The sequence below is a fragment of the Trachypithecus francoisi genome, unplaced genomic scaffold (genome assembly GCF_009764315.1).
Source record: "Trachypithecus francoisi isolate TF-2019V2 unplaced genomic scaffold, Tfra_2.0 Lachesis_group8, whole genome shotgun sequence".
NCBI lineage: Eukaryota > Metazoa > Chordata > Mammalia > Primates > Cercopithecidae > Trachypithecus > Trachypithecus francoisi.
Genome location: NW_022681473.1, coordinates 106,652,323 through 106,669,688, shown reverse-complemented (window position 1 = coordinate 106,669,688; position 17,366 = coordinate 106,652,323). Strand labels below are relative to the sequence as shown.

Genomic DNA, 17,366 nt, shown 5'->3' with positions numbered 1-17,366 from the left:
AATGGCTTCAATCTTACACATAGTTCTTTCTGAACTCCTTGTAATCAACAGCATCACCGTGACCATGATCCTACTTCAAGGTAAGGGCTTTACTACTTGTCTTAGGTTGCAGTGGAAGGTCAAGCTACCAGGCTAGACGCTGGTTCTTTGGTATCTTGGCATGTGTAGAATGGTGGATGGAAATAAGTCTCTGTTGTCATTTCTACTATCTGTGAAAATCAAAAAGGTTCTCACCTACCTTTCACTAAGCTCATCTTTTTCACAGGTACGTCAAATCTGTGTACAAACTTTAGATTTGTTCAATGGACTTACCAAAGTAAATAAGAGTACCTAGATAATCACCCACTCTAAAGGTCTGATAAAATGAAACCTAAATATTTTGTTTAATATTCAATAATGTCACTCGGGATTTATAATCTCCTATTTTCAGGGCCGGGTGCAATATGTCATGCCTGTAATTCCAGCACTTTGGGAGGCCAAGGTGGACAGATTACTTGAAGTCAGGAGTTTGAGACCAGCCTGGCCAATGTGGTGAAATCCTACTAAATCCTACAGGCGCACACCACCACGCCTTAGCCAGGCTGTAATCCCAGTTGCTTGGGAGGCTGAGGCACGAGAATCACTTTAAACTGGGAGATGGAGGTTGCCATGAGCTGAGATCACGCCACTGCACTCCAGAGCAGAGCCTGGGCGACAGAGCCAGACTCTGTCCGCCCCCCCCCAAAAAAAAAAAAATATATATATATACACACACACACACATATATGTATATATGTGTGTGAATATATATACACACATATATATATGTATACATGTTTTTTCCTATTTTCAACGCCATACAGAGATACAACACTATCCTGTTGTCAGACACTTTGGGATGGTACAACTACCAATCCTTAGAAGCTTTTGGATTTGATTCTTTTAAAATATGTCCTCCTTGAAAACAAGTTTCACTCTGATATACTTGCTACAAAGATCTATATCTATAATAGCTGTCCTACAAAATTCTGTCACTTCCTCCTGATTCAAGCTTTTGTTTACGAATAGTACCACTAATCCTTTAAAGAGACCATTGTCAGCTCTCAAGAACACACAACTGTGTTAACATCAGACTTGGTATTTTTTTTTTTTTTTGAGAAGGAGTCTCGCTCTGTCACCCAGGCTGGAGTGCAGTGGCGCGATCTCGGCTCACTGCAAGCTCCGCCTCCCGGGTTCACGCCATTTTCCTGCCTCAGCCTCCCGAGTAGCTGGGACTACAGGCGTCCGCCACCACGCCCGGCTAATTTTTGTATTTTTAGTAGACACGAGGTTTCACTGTGTTAGCCAGGAAGGTCTCGATCTCCTGACCTCGTGATCCGCCCTCCTTGGCCTCCCAAAGTGCTGGGATTACAGGCGTGAGCCACCGCGCCCGGCCGGTATTGTTTTTAAACAGAAATATCTGGAACACTTTGTAAAACTGGGATTGTCAAAATCAAGCTCTATCAAATCATATTCTCCCATAAGGTCTGTGCCCTGGTAAATAATACATATATCAATTTAAAATATAAATTAAAATATAAATTTAAAATATAAATTAAAAAACAATTTTCGTTGTCATATGTTTCACCTAACACTATCAGGCCAGACGAATGTGGCAACAAAATTCCATCAACACATCTATTTGCAACCTAGAAGGATCTCAAGTCAAAAAGCAGACAGCAGTCCTTCTTGGATCCCATTTTATCGCAGGTGGGCTTCCACGTCAGGCCAAAACAGTAAATGACAGCGAGACTAAACACATGCTTGCTCTCAGGGCATACAACTGAACCTAAAGGGAAGGCTCATCAAATATAAGGTTATGAGGCATGGTCACTCAATTTTAGAAGTGTCTTCTAAACCCAAGGACACATGAAGCAGAATGACCCAAGATCTGAGGTGAACTCATCACCTGCCTTAAGAAATGTCAACACCCTGATGTATGCATTCAACTGGTTTGCTTACGACTCGCGATTAATCTTATCTTCTTGGCATCTGCCTATCTGTTATCTATTCTTCATAATTGATCCTTCCATGTTCCATAAGGGATTCGCAGGAAGGAGGGAGATCCGCCCGCCTGGGGCACGTTCTAGAGGAATTAAGTCAAAAGATAATGCAATGATAGCGCTCCGGCCTGTCCAGGAGTGGCTTGGTAAAGATGGGGACAGAAATGTACAGAGAGACATCAGAAGCTGGGGCACTGTAAGGGGTTCCAAATCAGACAGGGTCGAAGTTCAAGAAAGAGAAGGTGCCTGGTTAGGAAAGCACAGAAGAAGGAATTTGGAGAAGATAAGAGTGAACAGGCATGAATTGGCATTGGACTAGCAGAAAATATCACAACGCAAAGTCAATGACCCCGTCCCCTGAAGCTATCGCCTGTCTTACCAGAGCCTGAAGGACCAGCAGCGACGACACGACAGAATCTCAGTGGCCGAAGGGTTCCCACTTCCGACTCAGCACAGCAACCGGAAGTTACATCATCAACAAGCGCCGGGGCTCGTGGAAGTTTATCTCCGCGCCGGAAGCACCGTGTGCAGGCTCACCCGGGGGGACTGGTGTGCAAATCCTCCTACAGCGCATGCGCTAGCTGTATAGCTGCGGACTGGAGGCGGGGCGGAAGTGGCAGGAAGTGGCCTTGAGGTAGGATTGTGGGGACGGGAGTGGGTCCACCTGGCAGTGCGCTTTGGAGTGTGGAATATGAGGCTGGGTTTTGGAAACCAGCGTACCGAGGGCAGATAAAACTCTGTGATTCCTGGCTCTGCTCGCAACCTCTGTTGGGGGTCTGCTGTCTTATTTTCCCACCAGTCCTATACCTTTTTGAAGCAGCTTCTGTTACTCTCTATTATTCAAAGGGATGACACTAACAGCAATAACAACTAAAAGTTTGTTATTGTGCTGTCTTCGGAGCAATCTTTGGAGTGTGCTATCTTTGATTGGATTTCAGTTTTCTTCTCTGTGGAGACGGTGTACATCCTACAAGGTTGTTTTTGAAATACACATAAATGGCCGGGCACAGTGGCTCACGCCTGTAATCCCAGCACTTTGGGAGGCCGAGATGGGTGGATCACGAGGGCAAGAGATCAGGATACACATAAATAATAAAGGAAATAATTTTCAAGAGTTAAAAGGGCTGTGCAAGTGAAAATTCACAGAATGAGAGAAAATAGTTGCAACTCATATATCTGATAAATGATTAGTATCTAAAATATATAATGAACTACAAGAACAAGAAAACCCCAAACAGTTCAGTTCAAAAAAGGGCAAAGGACTTGAATAGACATTTCTCCAGAGAAGATACATTCCAAGAGAATAACTGTCCACTTGGTACCTGTGGGGGATTTGTTTCAGGACCCCCTGGATACCCAAATCCATGGATGCTCAAGTTCCTTATATAAAATGATGCAGTATTTGCATATAAACTATGCACATCCTCCTGTGTCATCCTAGAGATGACTAAGTCATCTCTAGATCACTTATGATACCTAATACAATGTAAATCTAAATAGTGTTGTATTGTTTAAGGAATAATGACAAAAAGTCTGTACATGCTCAGTACAGATGAAATTTGTTTTGGAATATTTCCAATTCATGGTTGGTTGAATCCATAGATGCAGAGTCCACAGATATGGAAGGCCAACTGTACAAATTGTGGATAAGCATATGAAAGAGTGCTCAACATCGCTAGTCTTTAGGGAAATGAGAATAAAAATCATGAGATACCACTTAATACCTACTAGGATAACTATTATATATAAAAAAAGGAAAGGAATTGTTGGCAGATATGGAGAAATTGAAACCCTATGCATTGCTCATGGCAATGTTAAATAGTCCAGACTTTTTGGAAAAACAGTTTGATGATTCCTCAAAAAGTTAAACATAGTATAACCATATGATCAAGCAACTCCGCTTTGACATAGATGTTCAAAATAACTGAAAGCAGGAACTCAGATACTTGTATACCTATGTTTACAGTAGCATTATTCATAATAACCAAAAGGTAGAAACAACCCAGAATGTCCATCAACAGACGAATGCATAAACAAAATGTGGTATATAGCTACAGATGACTTATTCAGCCTTGAAAAAGAATGAAGTTCTGATACATGCTGAAACATTGATGAACCTTGAAAATGTTATGCTAAGTGAAATGAGCCAGACAGAAAGGGCTAAATACTGTTTGATTCAATTTATATGTGGTACCCAGAATAGGCACATTCCTTGAGTGAGAAAGTATAATAGAGGTCACCAGGGATTGGAGGGAGAGGGGAATGTGAGTTATTGTCTAATGGGTACCAAGTTTCTGTTTGGGATGATGAAAAAGTTCTGAAATGGGTAGTGATGATGGCTACACATTGTGGATATATTTAATACCATTGAATGGTATACTTAAAAATAGTTAAAATGGGTTTGGGTGCAGTGGCTCGTGCCTGTAATTCCAGCACTATGGGAAGCCGAGGTGGGCAGATCACTTGAAGTCAGGAGTTCGAGACCAGCCTGGCCAACGTAGTGAAACGCTGCCTCTACTAAAAATACAAAAATTAGCTGAGCGTGTTGATGTGCGCCTGTAATCTCAGCTGCTTGGGAGGCTGAGGCAGGAGAATCACTTGAACTCGGGAGGCAGAGGTTGCAGTGAGCCGAGATCGTGCCACTGCACTAGAGTGCCTGGATGACAGAGTGAGACTCTGTCTCAAAAAAAAAAAAAAAAAAAGAAAAAAGAAAAAGGAAAAGATTAAAATGGTAAATTTTAGGTTATATATCTTTTACTACACACACACAAAAAGCCCTGGGCAGTCTTAATGTGACTACCACCGTTCTAGTTCTTAAAGATACCGTAGTGAAAAAATATAAGTCTTTTCCTTCTTGGAGCTATAATCTGGTAAGTTGGGTTGTAACAGCATTTAAAATTGATGGACACAACATGAATCATTCAATAATATTTCTGGAATAACTGGGTAACTATCTGTATTTAAAGTTGGTTACTACATTAGATCTGATGCTAACATCAATTCAAGATGGGTCAAAGATATAAATGCATAAAATAAAACCATAAAAATGCTAGAGGAATTCATGGGGGAACTTTTAAAAAAGGATAATTTTAAAATGGAGGAAGACTTTCTAAATATTAAACATAACCCAGAGGTCATAAGAGACCAGTGAATTCTACTACATGCAAATAATTATAAAATGTGCATGAAAAACTAACCATAAGCAAAGTTAAGAAACACATAAAGTTGGAAAAAGACTTGCAACTAATATCACAAAAGACCTAGTTTCCCAAATATGTAAGGGGTTAGTGTAAGTCAGTAAGAAAAAGACCAAAGATGTGAACTTATATATCATGAGAAGGAAAAACAAATGGTTTACTCCAGTTTTTTTTTGAAACGGAGTTTCACTCTTGTTGCCCAGGCTAGAGTGCAAATGGTGCAATCTTGGCTCACTGCAGCCTCCACCTCCCAGGTTCAAACAATTCTCCTGCCTAAGCCTCCTGAGTAACTGGGATTACAGGTACCCACCACCACACCCAGCTTATTTTTTGTATTTTTAGTAGAGACAGGGTTTCGCCATGTTGGCTAGGCTGGTCTCGAACTACTGGCCTTAGGTGATCCACCCGCCTTGGCCTCCCAAAGTGCTGGGATTACAGGTGTGAGCCACCACACCCAGCCTCCAATTTTTAATAAGAAAAATGTAAACTGAAATTATAGTGAGAGGCCATTCAGGTTGGCATGTTTCAAAAGGTTAATAATACACTGTTGGAACATGTATGGAGTAACCGGCACTTTTGTTTATTTTTATTGGTAGTATATATTGGTACAACCTGGCTGGGCACAGTAGCTCACACCTGTAATCCCAGCACTTTGGGAGGATGAGGTGGGAGGATCACTTGACCCCAAGAGTTTGAGACTGGCCTGAGCAACATAGTGAGACCCTGTCTCTATATAAAAAAAAAATTAAACAATTAGCTGGATATAGTGGCACACGCCTGAAATCTCAGCTACTCAGGAGGCTGAAGTAGGAGAATTGCTTGAGCCTGGGCAGTCAAGGCTGCAGTGAGCCAATGTCATGCCACTGCACTCCAGCCAGAGCAACAGAGCAAGACCCTGTCAAATATGTATATATATATATACACACACACGCACTTGTGTCATATATATACACTTGTGTGTATGTGTATTGTGTGTTTACAACTGCTATAAAGTGAAATTTGGCAATAGATAATAAAATTAAAAATGCAAATACAAGTGTCCAACAATTCAATTTATTTGTATTTGTTACAAATAGACTTATGTATGTTCAAAATGACTTATTGTTAGAGCTAAAACCATAAAACTGTAAAAAGTATAAAAAGAAGACAGGAGAAAATATTTGTAACTGTGGGTTTGGTAAAAATTTATTAGACATGATACCAAAAGCACAATATATAGAAGAAAAAAATCGATAAAATGTACTTCAAAATTCAAACCTTTTGCTCTTCAAAAGACACCATTAACAAAAACAAACCACAGATTGGTAGAAAATATTTCCAAATCATATATCTGATAAAGGACTTATATCAAAAATATATGCAAAAAAAGAAGACAAATAAGCCAACTTAAAAATGGGCAAAAGATTTGAATAGACATTTCACTAAAAATATATGAATGGTTAATAAACACATGAAAGGATACTCAGCATGGTTAGTCTCTAGGGAAATGCAAATTAAGACCATAATAAAATACCATATTAAAACCATAGAATGGCTATATTAAAATACAGTTATGGGCCTGGTGCGGTGGCTCACGCCTGTAATCCCAGCACTTTGGGAGGCCGAGGGAGGCAGATCATTTGAGATCAGGAATTCGAGACCAGCCTGGCCAACATGGTGAAACCCTGTCTCTACTAAATACACAAAAAAATTAGCCGGGCCAGGTGGCGCGTGACTGTAGTCTTAGCTACTGGGGAGTCTGAGGCAAGAGAATTGCTTGAACCTGGGAGGTGGAGGTTGCAGTGAGCTGAGATCGCGCCACTGCACTCCAGTCTGGGCCACAGAGCAAAACTCCATCTCAAAAAAAAAAAAAAAGAAAAAGAAAAGAAAATGTCCTAAAGCCGGATTATGGTAATGGTTGTACAGTTACTTAAATTTACTAAAAATTTATGAGAACAGGTGAAATCACTTAAATGGGTGGATTTAATGGCATGTAAATTATGCTTCAATGCAATTATTTTTAAAAGTGATATTTCACAAGGTTAGTCATTGCAGAATTGTTGTAAGAGCCAAAGATTGGAACCAACTTAAATATCCATTGATAGATAATGGGTTAAATAAATCATAGTCTATTTGTACAATATGGCTCTATTAAAAAGGAGTTCTTCATATAATGGTATGCAATAATCTCACAAGATGTATAATTTGATATCATTTGTCTAAAAGATAGGGGAAGGGAGGACAGTATGTATTTGAGAATGTGCTCATATATGCCTAGAATACCTCCAGAGAGATATATAAGGAGCTAGTTTTATGATCGGGCATGGTGGCTCACACCTGTAATCCCAGCACTTCGGGAGGCTGAGGTGGGCGGATCACTTGAGGTCAGGAGTTCCAGACCAGCCTGGCCAACAGGGCGAAACCCTGGCTCTACTAAAAATTCAAAAATTAGCCGGGTGTGATGGTGGTGCCTGTAATCCCAGCTGCCTGGGAGGCTGAGGCGGGAGAATCGCTTGAACCCAGGAGGCAGAGGTTGCAGTGAGCCCAGATGGTGCCACTGCACTTCAGCAGCCTGGGCGACAGAGCAAGACTGTCTCAAAAAAAAAAAAAAGAAAAATAGTATGTCTCTGAAGAGGGCAACTAGGTCGCAGGGGATGGTGGTGGAGATCTTTCACTGAATATTTGAGCCATGTGAATTATGGTCTATACAAAAACGAAATAAAAATCACAACATAAAAAATTGTATTCAAATCGAGGGGGTTATTTGATCTTTTCATTTTTCTTTTACAATTTTCTCCAATAGGTGGCGCTTCCGAAACACCATACTTATTTTTATTTTTATTTTATTTGAGAAAACCCCAAATGTGCTCTGATGACCTTTCTTCTCCATTTGTCACCTCTGGGAACCTTGAGTCTAGATTTAGGGCTGAAAGTCTCTCTGCTAGGAGCTTTCCAAAATGCATTGCTTTGATTCTGGGAACTCAATAGAAGGAGAACATCTGGATTAAAAAAAGAAAAATTGCAATTGGTTCAAAAAAACCAAATAATGCTTTCCACCCTGTCTTCCTGATAGAAACTTCAGAAAGATTAATTGAATCGTAACTTCTGACGGATTGACTTGTTGATTGGAAGGTTAATATAGGTTAGTGGTTCTTAACCAGGGGTGATTTTGCCCTGAAGGTGATGTTTGGACACATTTGGTAATGTCTGGACACATTTTTGATTGTCACACTGGACAATCTACCAGCATCTGGTGGAGAGGGGCCAGGGATGCTTCCATAACTCCTACAATGCACAGGTTAGCCCGTCATCACAAATAATTATTAGCCCAAAATGTTAATGGTATAGATAATGAGAAATAAATTCTAATGTAGGTTAAGATTAATATTCAGCATCTCTATGGCTTGAGGCCCTGCTCTGACAGGATTTACAGATACATAAAATTCATATTTTCCTAGGCCAAGACAATCAGTATGGCCCCAGAATTTTTATAAAAGAGTACCCCAAACCACCTCCCAATCCCTGATCCCCAGAGTCTGATCCTTATAGCCGCTTAGGGAAGGGAGCTAGACTTAGAAGCAATTGGGAGGGCAGTTGATGCAAGGGTCCTTTATTAGAACTGGCATTGAAGAACCCACCTACTCTGAGTCCTGAGTTCAATTCCTCCTCAACTGGTTTCCTTGAAGGTGACTGTACTGGTCATCTTCTCGATCCTTGAGGGGCTGGAAAGGACAGTATAGTCATAAGGTCATTTTTTCCATCCTCTATTAATTAATTTGATGCATGTTTATTGAATGTTTTTATATGTGAGAGTTTGGAGTGGGTAGTACTTCATGGTCCTGAGGATGGAAAGAGGAAAAGGAGATGGAGGCTCTGTCTTTTTTCTTTTCTTTTTCTTTTTCTTTTTCTTTTTTTTTTGAGATGGAGTCTTACTCCGTTGCCCATGCTGGAGTGCAGTGGCGCAACCACAGCTCACTGCAACCTCGACCTCCTGGGTTCAAGTGGTCCTCTTGCCTCAGCCTCCTGAGTAGCTGGGGCTACAAGTGTGCATCACCACGCCCAGTTAATTTTTTTTTTGTTTTTAGTAGAGACAGAGTTTCGTCAGGTTGGCCAGGCTTGTCTCGAATTCCTGACCTCAGGTGATTTGCCTGTTTCGGCTTCCCAAAGTACTGGAATTACAGGCGTGAGCCATGGCCTGTCTATAGTGAGTGCCCGGCCTGTCGAGAGTTTCTTTGTATGTCCCTCTCAGTGTGTTCTTCAACTTGTGCTCACTAGATCCTGACCTCAGTCTCTGTCAATCCTTCTCTTTAGTTCATCTATTCTACCCAAAGTGATCTCATCATCTGGTATGCTGTTAGCAGTTTCTTACCTGTATAGGATCTTCCAAATAACATGCCCCTCTAATTACAGCAATGTCTCTTTTGTTCTTCATCCCCTTACCTGGTAGAGCTGGTCATTGGGCAACAGAGTCTGCTTGTCTGAAGCTGCACAAAAAAGAAACAGAATCCACACAAGGTAGAATGCATAATAAATTGGGTTATATTCACAAAATAGAATACTGAATAACAATAAGAGTTTTATATACACACAAGAGTATGGATAAAGCACATAAGCATGTTGTTGAGTGAAAGAAGCTACTCACAAGAATACTTAGTATATGAGTCCACTTACATAAAGAACAAAAACAAAAACAAGCAAAGTTAATCCTTGTTGTTAGAAGTCAGGACAGTGCTCACTCTTGAGGATGGTTAGTGGCTGGAGTGACCACAGAAGGGGCTTCCACGGCATTGGTAATATTGTCTTTCTTAAATTATGTGCTGACTGCATGGGTGTGTTTGCTCTGTGAATTTTTTTTTTTTTTTTTTTGAGCTGTATGCTTGTGATTCACTTTTCTGTATGTAAGGGTTTACTTAAAATAGGTTTTTTTTTTTTTTTTTGTGAGACGGAGTCTTGCCCTGTCACCCAGGCTGGAGTGCAGTGGCACGATCTTGGCTCATGCAAGCTTCACTTCCCGGGTTCACGCCATTCTCCTGCCTCAGCCTCCCAAGTAGCTGGGACTACAGGCACCCACCACCATGCCCCGCTAATTTTTTGTATTTTTAGTAAAGACAGGGTTTCACCATGTTAGCCAGGATGGTCTCGATCTCCTGACCTCATGATCTGCCCGCCTCGGCCTCCCAAAGTGTTGGGATTACAGGCATGAGCCACCGTGCCCAGCCAGTTTTTTTTTTTTTTTTTTTTAACACAGAGGATAAATCAGAGGGAGTTGTATCTTGAGACAGGTGAACATGCTGTGATAACACCAAGTATCCTTTTCTCCTGTCTCAAAGAAATACAGCCTCACCCAACTATGCACATTAGCAAGAGGCACCAACTCAGTCTCTTCTATTGGGTATGTAATGTTAGGAGGAAAGCTGAGGGTCTCAGGTGGTCCCATCTCTCATCTGAGAGCATTCTTTTACCTCTTGACTGGCGAACTCCATCCTGTCCAGCAATGAAGTAGACCCCAACAGCAAGGAAGAAAATGCTGATGATTTCGGCAAAGACAAAGCCCAATATGGTGGCTGCATTTAGTTCAATGCAGTTCTGACACACTGTGGGGAAAAGGAGAGAAAAACCTTCAGGGTGTGAAAGTTGTTTTTCCTGGATCTTTTTCTCCTGCCTATCAGCAATAATGCCCCTGTGGAGGGCAGCAGGCTATTCCTTTGTGGGTGGCAGGGCAAGGGAAAGTCCTTGCGCCAAAACTCAATGCATCTTGATGTTCCTCAGTTCCCCAGGATTCCTGGGGCAGCCCATGGAGTATGTGGAACAAAGATTAGATGCTCTTCATGCTCCACTGTGCTCTAGTCCTCACTGCTGCTCACCTCATGATCACCCCTGTCTCCCCAACCCCTTCATTCAACTCAGTTTATAGAAGGTGCTGAATGGCTCGAATGCATGGAGCCCATCCAAAGATAAAAAAGTTTTACAGGACTGGCTGTGCTTTTTCAAATAGGGTGAGGGAAGTATCTTATAGTATTTTAAAAGAGGCAAACTGAAATTAAGAGAGCCGGTGATAATCTCACTGTTGAGGATCTATTTCCACTTTCACTCCAGACAAAAAGCTCACCAGAGCAGCAAATACTGATTAATTTCACGACGAACAGACCAAAGGGGATTACATACTTCTGTAATACACTTGGAGTGTTTTTGACTTGTCCTGTGATCCTTTACACTGATACACCCCTCGAGGGTCCTTGGTATTACTTCCCAGATTCCATTTATTTTTATGTGCAGTTAGAATGTCTACCATCTTCCCTTCTTTAAACCATGTGATATTTGTGTTTTTCACATGACAAGTCAGAAGTACCGAACCATCTTCTTGGTTATACACCTTAAGCTTGCGGTTTTCTGAAATGAGAAAAGCCATGGTTCTATTAAGGATCTTGCCTCTGAAATTCTCCCTGCTTCTGCCTACCAGGAGATCATTAGAGTAACGTTTCACAAACTTCGATGTGCGCATGAATCACGTGGGGATCTTGTTAAAATGTCAGGTGCTATTTAGTAGTTCTGGGGAGGGGAGATTCTGCATTACTAACATGCTCTCAGATGACGCCAATATCTGCATCAGGGGATGAAGAATAAAAGAGACTGCTGTAATTAGCAGTGGTAAAACTTTGGAATTTGGGGGCATGTTATTTGGAAGGTACTATACAGGTTAGAAACTGCTAACAGCATACCAGATGATGAGATCACTTTAGGTAGAATAGATGAACTAAAGAGAAGGATTGACAGAGACTGAGGTCAGGATCCCAAGTGACACCAAAACCTGATGGTTCATGGGTCACAGTTTGAGATGTGTCTAGCTACTAGGGTCCTGTTTCTCCTGTAAGAGACCAGTTAAATGCTTAGCTACAGGCAAGCTGCCCAGAGAAGGTTATGTCAGGTCACTGATTTGGTTGACAATAGTGACATCACCTATCTATACTCATCCTTTCATTCATTCTAAACTGTTCGCTCATGTAGGACTACTCTTGTAGGAAGCCAAATTTCCATCAATATTCTGAGTCTGAGTATAGAAATAAGCCATTTCTCCTACCTTCAAATGATTGGGCCAAAGTACCTGTAAAGACAGAAGAGAGATAGAGTATTAGCTGGGCATGGAGTTGTTCAGATGCCCTGAAGTATTTCCATGGTTATTTAACGCCAACATGAAGAAAGATCCAAATCCATGAAAATTATAGTATCTATACTTAGTTATCTGTATTGTAGACTAGATCACCCAACTGAATTCAAGGTGATAATAAATAATTTGTCTCATCTTTGTCCTGGTATCCTGGGAGGGTGTTTCTAACCCTTGGAATTTCATGAGTGACAGGAGTGGCTTTGTTATCTGTGGTGGACCCTTAGACCATACCTGAGTTTATGCCATGGCAATGACTCAGGATAGTGCTGGTCAAGACCAACCATATGGTAAGAGGATTGCAGCTTGGAAACTAGTGGTATCAGCCCCAGGAAGGGAACCTAGAGATTGAGATCAGTCAAGTGGTCAATGATTTAATCAATCATGCATATGTAAAGATACCTCAATAAAAACTTGGTGGAGCTTCCTGGTTGGTGAACCCATCAATGTGCTGGCAGAGTGTTGGAGAGTGCTGGGGGTGATGTGTTCTAATTCCATGGGGAGAAAGCATGGAGGCTCTGTGTTCGGGACCCTCCTGGACCTTGCCCTTTTCATTTAGCTGGTTCTGATTTTATTTTTTAATAAAACTGAAATAGGAAGTACAGCACTTTCTTAAGTTCTGTGAGTTATTCTAGCAAATTATCAATGAGAAGGGTCATGGGGATCCTTAAGATTGTAGGCAGTTTGTCAGAAGTGTGAGTGGTCTGGGGTCCCCTGAACTTGTAGCTGGCATTTAAAGTGAGGGCAATCTGGTTGGGAACCATGCTCTTAACCTGTAGGGTCTGACACTAATTTGGGGGGTTAGCATCAGAATTGTATTGTAATGTATGTAAGTAAGGATATTGCCTATCCAGTCGAGAACACTCTGCTCCCTGAGCAGCTAATGCCCTGGCAAGGAGTGGGTGTGCACTATCCAAAGCCTTTAGGCTGAGTTCCTTATAAAATCTTCAGCCTTGGTGATCCTTTTTTTGTAGAAACCCTGGATGTCCCAGGGAAGTTAGCTATTCAATTAGTCCTCAAATCTGTCTCAAAACTCAGAGTTGACTGGGAGCAGTGGCTCATGCCTGTAATCCCAGCACTTTGGGACACTGAGGTGGGCAGATTGCTTGAGCCTAGGAGTTAGAGACCAGCCTGGGCAACATGGTGAAACCCTGTCTCTACAAAAAAATACAAAAAAATTAGCCTGGCATGGTGGTATGCACCTGTAGTCCCAGCTACTCAGGAGGCTAAAGTGGAAGGAACAGTTGAGCCTGGGAAGTGGAGGTTGCAGTGAGCTGAGATTGCACCACTGCACTCCAGCCTAGGTGTCAAAGCAAGACTCTGTCTCGAAAAAACAAAAACAAACAAACAAACAAAACCTTAGGGTAGTAGAGTTGCGTGGTAGACATACTACAGAGATCTGGCACTTGGATTCAATTCAATTAGATTTAATCCAAACATTTAACGAGCACTATGATGACCTAAAATTAGATATTATGAAAGAAAAGAGTGCTGATATGAAGAATCAACTGCTGCTTCCAAAGTTTATGACGAAGTGAAAAAATTAAAACATATATGCAATTAATTTAATAGAACATATACATTATCTTTTAGTGCTTATATGACTGCATATGAAAAAAGGGTAGAAGCTATTAATTTTGACCAAGGGTGAGGGTCAGGGAAAGCTTAAGAGAGGAAATGACATTTGTCTGGGCCCTGAAGAGTAAGCAGGAATATACCAGACAGAGAAAGGCATTCTGAGTAGAAAGAATAGCTGAATAAGATACAGCTTTGAAAAAGGACAAGAGAGGTAGTGTGGCTAGTCATGGAGTGTGTGTGATAGGGAGAGGTGGTCATGAGTCAAAGTATAATGGAAATAAAAGAAGTGAACCGTCTTAGAACCTCATGCAGGGCTGGATTATCTTTGAACAGTATCCAGTGCAGTGCCTGGAACATGGTAGGAACTTTATTTGTTGAATGAATGTGCAAATGAATAAATGAGCAAATGGGAGAAAAAGCAAGACAAACAGATAAAGAAGTTTCTAACTAGTTATTCTCCTGACCACCTGGTCAGAAGACTGAGAGAAGACAGATATCCCTCATTCTAAATTGGATTCAGGAAAGGAGATTGCACTGATCGTTGACATAGTTTTTAAAAATTTTTTTCGAGACATCTTTTTTTTTTTCCTTGCTCTGTCACTCAGGCTGAAGTACAGTAGTGCGATCATGACTCACTGCAGCCTCGAGCTCCTGGGCTCAAGCAATCCTCCCACTTCAGTTTCCCAAGTAGCTGGCATAAGTGCATGCCACCATGCCTGGCTAATTTTTGTAGTTTTTGTAGGCACAGGGTATCCCTCTTTTGCCCAGGTTGGTCTTAAACTCCTGGGCTCAAATGATCCTCCCTCCCTGGCCTCCCAAAGTGTTGGGATTATAGCCTTGAGCCACTGTGCCTGGCCCATTGACATCTTTTAATGTTGCATATCTGAGTGACGTTTCCTTTTAGGACTTAAGATGTCATATAGCCACATTTCTTTTTTTTGTTTGTTTGTTTTTTTGTTTTTTTGAGACAGAGTCTCATGCTGTCGCAGAAGCTGGAGTGCAGTGGGCACCGTGTTGGATCACTGCAACCTCCATCTCCTGGGTTCAAGCAATTCTCCTGCCTCAGCCTCCTGAGTAGCTGGGATTACAGGCGCCCACCACTACGCCCAGCTAATTTTAAAAATATTTGTAGTAGAGATGGGGTTTTACCATGTTGACCAGGATGGTCTCGAACTCCTGACCTCAGGTGATCCACCCGCCTCGACCTCCCAAAGTGCTGGGATTACAGGCGTGAACCACCACGCCCATCCCTGCCACATTTCTGGATTGGCTGACGTGAGAACTCCCAGACAGTGGAGGAGTTGTTCAAGTACACATAGCTCATTATGTGTCCACGCTGGATCCACAGCTCAGGTTTTCTACTGCTCAACTCTATGCTCTTTCCACGATATGCAGCCACCTCACCCAGGCTTGAGAGTTGCTCCTCAACCTGTGTTGTCTTTAGCTGACTTTTCATCCCATTTCTCTCAGAAATAATTCTATTCTAAACTCTCACTGTCCTCTTCAAGTCTCCCAACCGGCCATCACCCAGCTCAGTTTCTGCAGGTGGGATTGCCTCCCACCTGGATTTTTTTAGAACACGGAAGCTGTTATTGTCCTTTCTCCTTTAGCTTCCTTTCCCTTTATAAACCTATCTGTGGCCAGCGCCGTTTGCACTTCCTTTCTCCTGGTCTTAGAGGGTAAGGTAACGTTGCCTTCCCCTCTGTGCTCTTGACCCCACTCTTTTTTTTTTTTTTTTTTGAGACGGAGTCTCGCTCTGCCGCCCAGGCTGGAGTGCAGTGGCCGGATCTCAGCTCACTGCAAGCTCCGCCTCCTGGGTTTACGCCATTCTCCTGCCTCAGCCTCCGGAGTAGCTGGGGCTACAGGCGCCTGCCACGTCGCCCGGCTAGTTTTTTGTATTTTTTAGTAGAGACAGGGTTTCACCGTGTTAGCCAGGATGGTCTCGATCTCCTGACCTCGTGATCCACCCGTCTCGGCCTCCCAAAGTGCTGGGATTACAGGCTTGAGCCACCGCGCCCGGCCTTGACCCCACTCTTGCCACTGTCCTTCCACCATCAACTCCAGGACCCTGCTCTACTCATCATCTTCTCCTTTAGCTTAGAAATGTGCTCAAGTTTCTCTCACCCTCAGAAACATTTATTCTTAGACTCTACTTCCTCCTCGACCTACCACCCAGTCTTTTCTCCCTCCTCATCCAAATTTCTTTAAAGAATAGTCTACACTTGCTGACCTCATCACCTGACCTTCACCTTCTACCAATTTTCACTTGGCTTCCACTCTCAATACCCCACGGAAACTGTGCTAAATCACCCATGATGCATATTCTGCCACATCCCACAGACTTAAACTTTTAAATATATTCTTATATTAGTGGGCTCTCTTTAACATTTTATACTCTTGGTAATTCTCTCCTTCTAGAAGCTCTCTACTCCCTTGGTTTCCAAGGTAGTGCATACATTTGATTATTTCAGCTCTTTGTTTCTCCTTTTATCTCTTTCCTGGAATTTTTTTTTTCTCTAACTGCCCCTTAAAATTGGTGCCCGCACTGTTCCATCTTCAGTCCCCTCTTCCTCATATAGTACTTATGTGACTTCAGCAAATTCCATGGTTTTAACTTTCCCAGTATGTCCAGACTCCAGGCATCAACCCAGTTCATCCACTTCCTGTTGGATATTTCCAACGGAGTATTCATGCAGGCACCTATGCTGTACCATACACTCAGTCTGGCACCATGAAAACTAATCTCTCCAATGAGACTGTGGTTCTGTGGAGCATAAGTGTTTTATTCATTTTTATTTCCTCATGGCATATCACGTATTAGGATCTCACCCATCTTTGTTGACCAGTTGGCCAACTGCCCAACTGAGTGAATGGACGTTTCATAGGTCGACTGCTAACCCCCAGCTCTGAAGTAGGGAACATATACTTTTTTCTTTTAGTTTCCTGGCCTATGCCCTTTTGGGCTGCGTTCAAATCTAAGATGGCGGTAACAGGGTCCTCTCTTTAGCCAGTGAAGTACTCTGTTTGCATTTTTCAGAGACAAGGATTCCTGCTCCTCCATGGGACACTGTTTCTCTCTAGCAGAGAACAGTTAAGAGGCTCCGTTTTGCCCTTCTTTGAACTCTAAGGTGACAGCAGAAGTAGGCTCAAGGTTAGGGATCCCAATATTCCTGTCTCAGTAGTGATGGGTTCTTCCCTTGAGCCCTTCCCCAGGCTGCCAGACCCCTAGTAGGCCCTTACCTTGAAGGAGAATGATAGCCAGGATGAAGCCAGTCAGGCCCTTCCCCTGTTCCATGTCAGTCTCTGTCCTCTGGCAAAAATACAGAGCAGCCCTTAGCAGCCAGCCAGCCTGTGCGGCAGCTAGACTGGCTCCACCCATCACCGTTCGGGTTGGGGCCCTTGAGAGAAGGCAAGAACCCAGAGCCTCCA

The 17,366-nt window shown here is 42.4% G+C and overlaps 2 protein-coding genes across 5 annotated transcripts in view; both read right to left on the bottom strand.

Annotated features, from left to right (window-relative positions):
- UBE4A (ubiquitination factor E4A) overlaps positions 1 to 2,494 on the bottom strand; it is a 44,448-nt gene extending 41,954 nt beyond the window's left edge. For 2 of the 4 annotated variants that reach the window (XM_033207009.1, XM_033207013.1), the window contains exon 1: positions 2,401 to 2,494. The gene's annotated coding sequence lies outside the window, so the exon portion shown is untranslated. Of the gene's footprint in view, positions 1 to 17; positions 210 to 2,400 lie in introns of all 4 variants that reach the window. The other 2 variants (XM_033207012.1, XM_033207010.1) reach the window with 2 other exon arrangements.
- A 5,457-nt stretch (positions 2,495 to 7,951) lies between these two features.
- On the bottom strand, positions 7,952 to 17,345 carry CD3G (CD3g molecule). The gene is made up of 7 exons (XM_033206273.1): positions 17,178 to 17,345; positions 12,276 to 12,299; positions 11,363 to 11,587; positions 10,660 to 10,791; positions 9,638 to 9,681; positions 8,836 to 8,919; positions 7,952 to 8,196 (listed from the first exon to the last, which is right to left on the bottom strand). The coding sequence occupies exons 1-6, from the start codon at positions 17,314 to 17,316 to the stop codon at positions 8,854 to 8,856; spliced, it is 630 nt and encodes a 209-aa protein (XP_033062164.1). The 5' UTR covers positions 17,317 to 17,345; the 3' UTR covers positions 7,952 to 8,196; positions 8,836 to 8,853.
- Positions 17,346 to 17,366: the final 21 nt, after the last annotated feature.

Coding starts and splice junctions, on each gene's coding strand:
- CD3G (XM_033206273.1), bottom strand. CDS start 17,316: ATGGGTGGAGCCAGTCTAGCTGCCGCACAGGCTGGCTGGCTGCTAAGG. Junction 12,300..17,177: donor GGCTATCATTCTCCTTCAAG/GTAAGGGCCTAC, acceptor CTGTCTTTACAG/GTACTTTGGCCCAATCATTT. Junction 9,682..10,659: donor TGGAGTTCGCCAGTCAAGAG/GTAAAAGAATGC, acceptor TTTTTTGTGCAG/CTTCAGACAAGCAGACTCTG.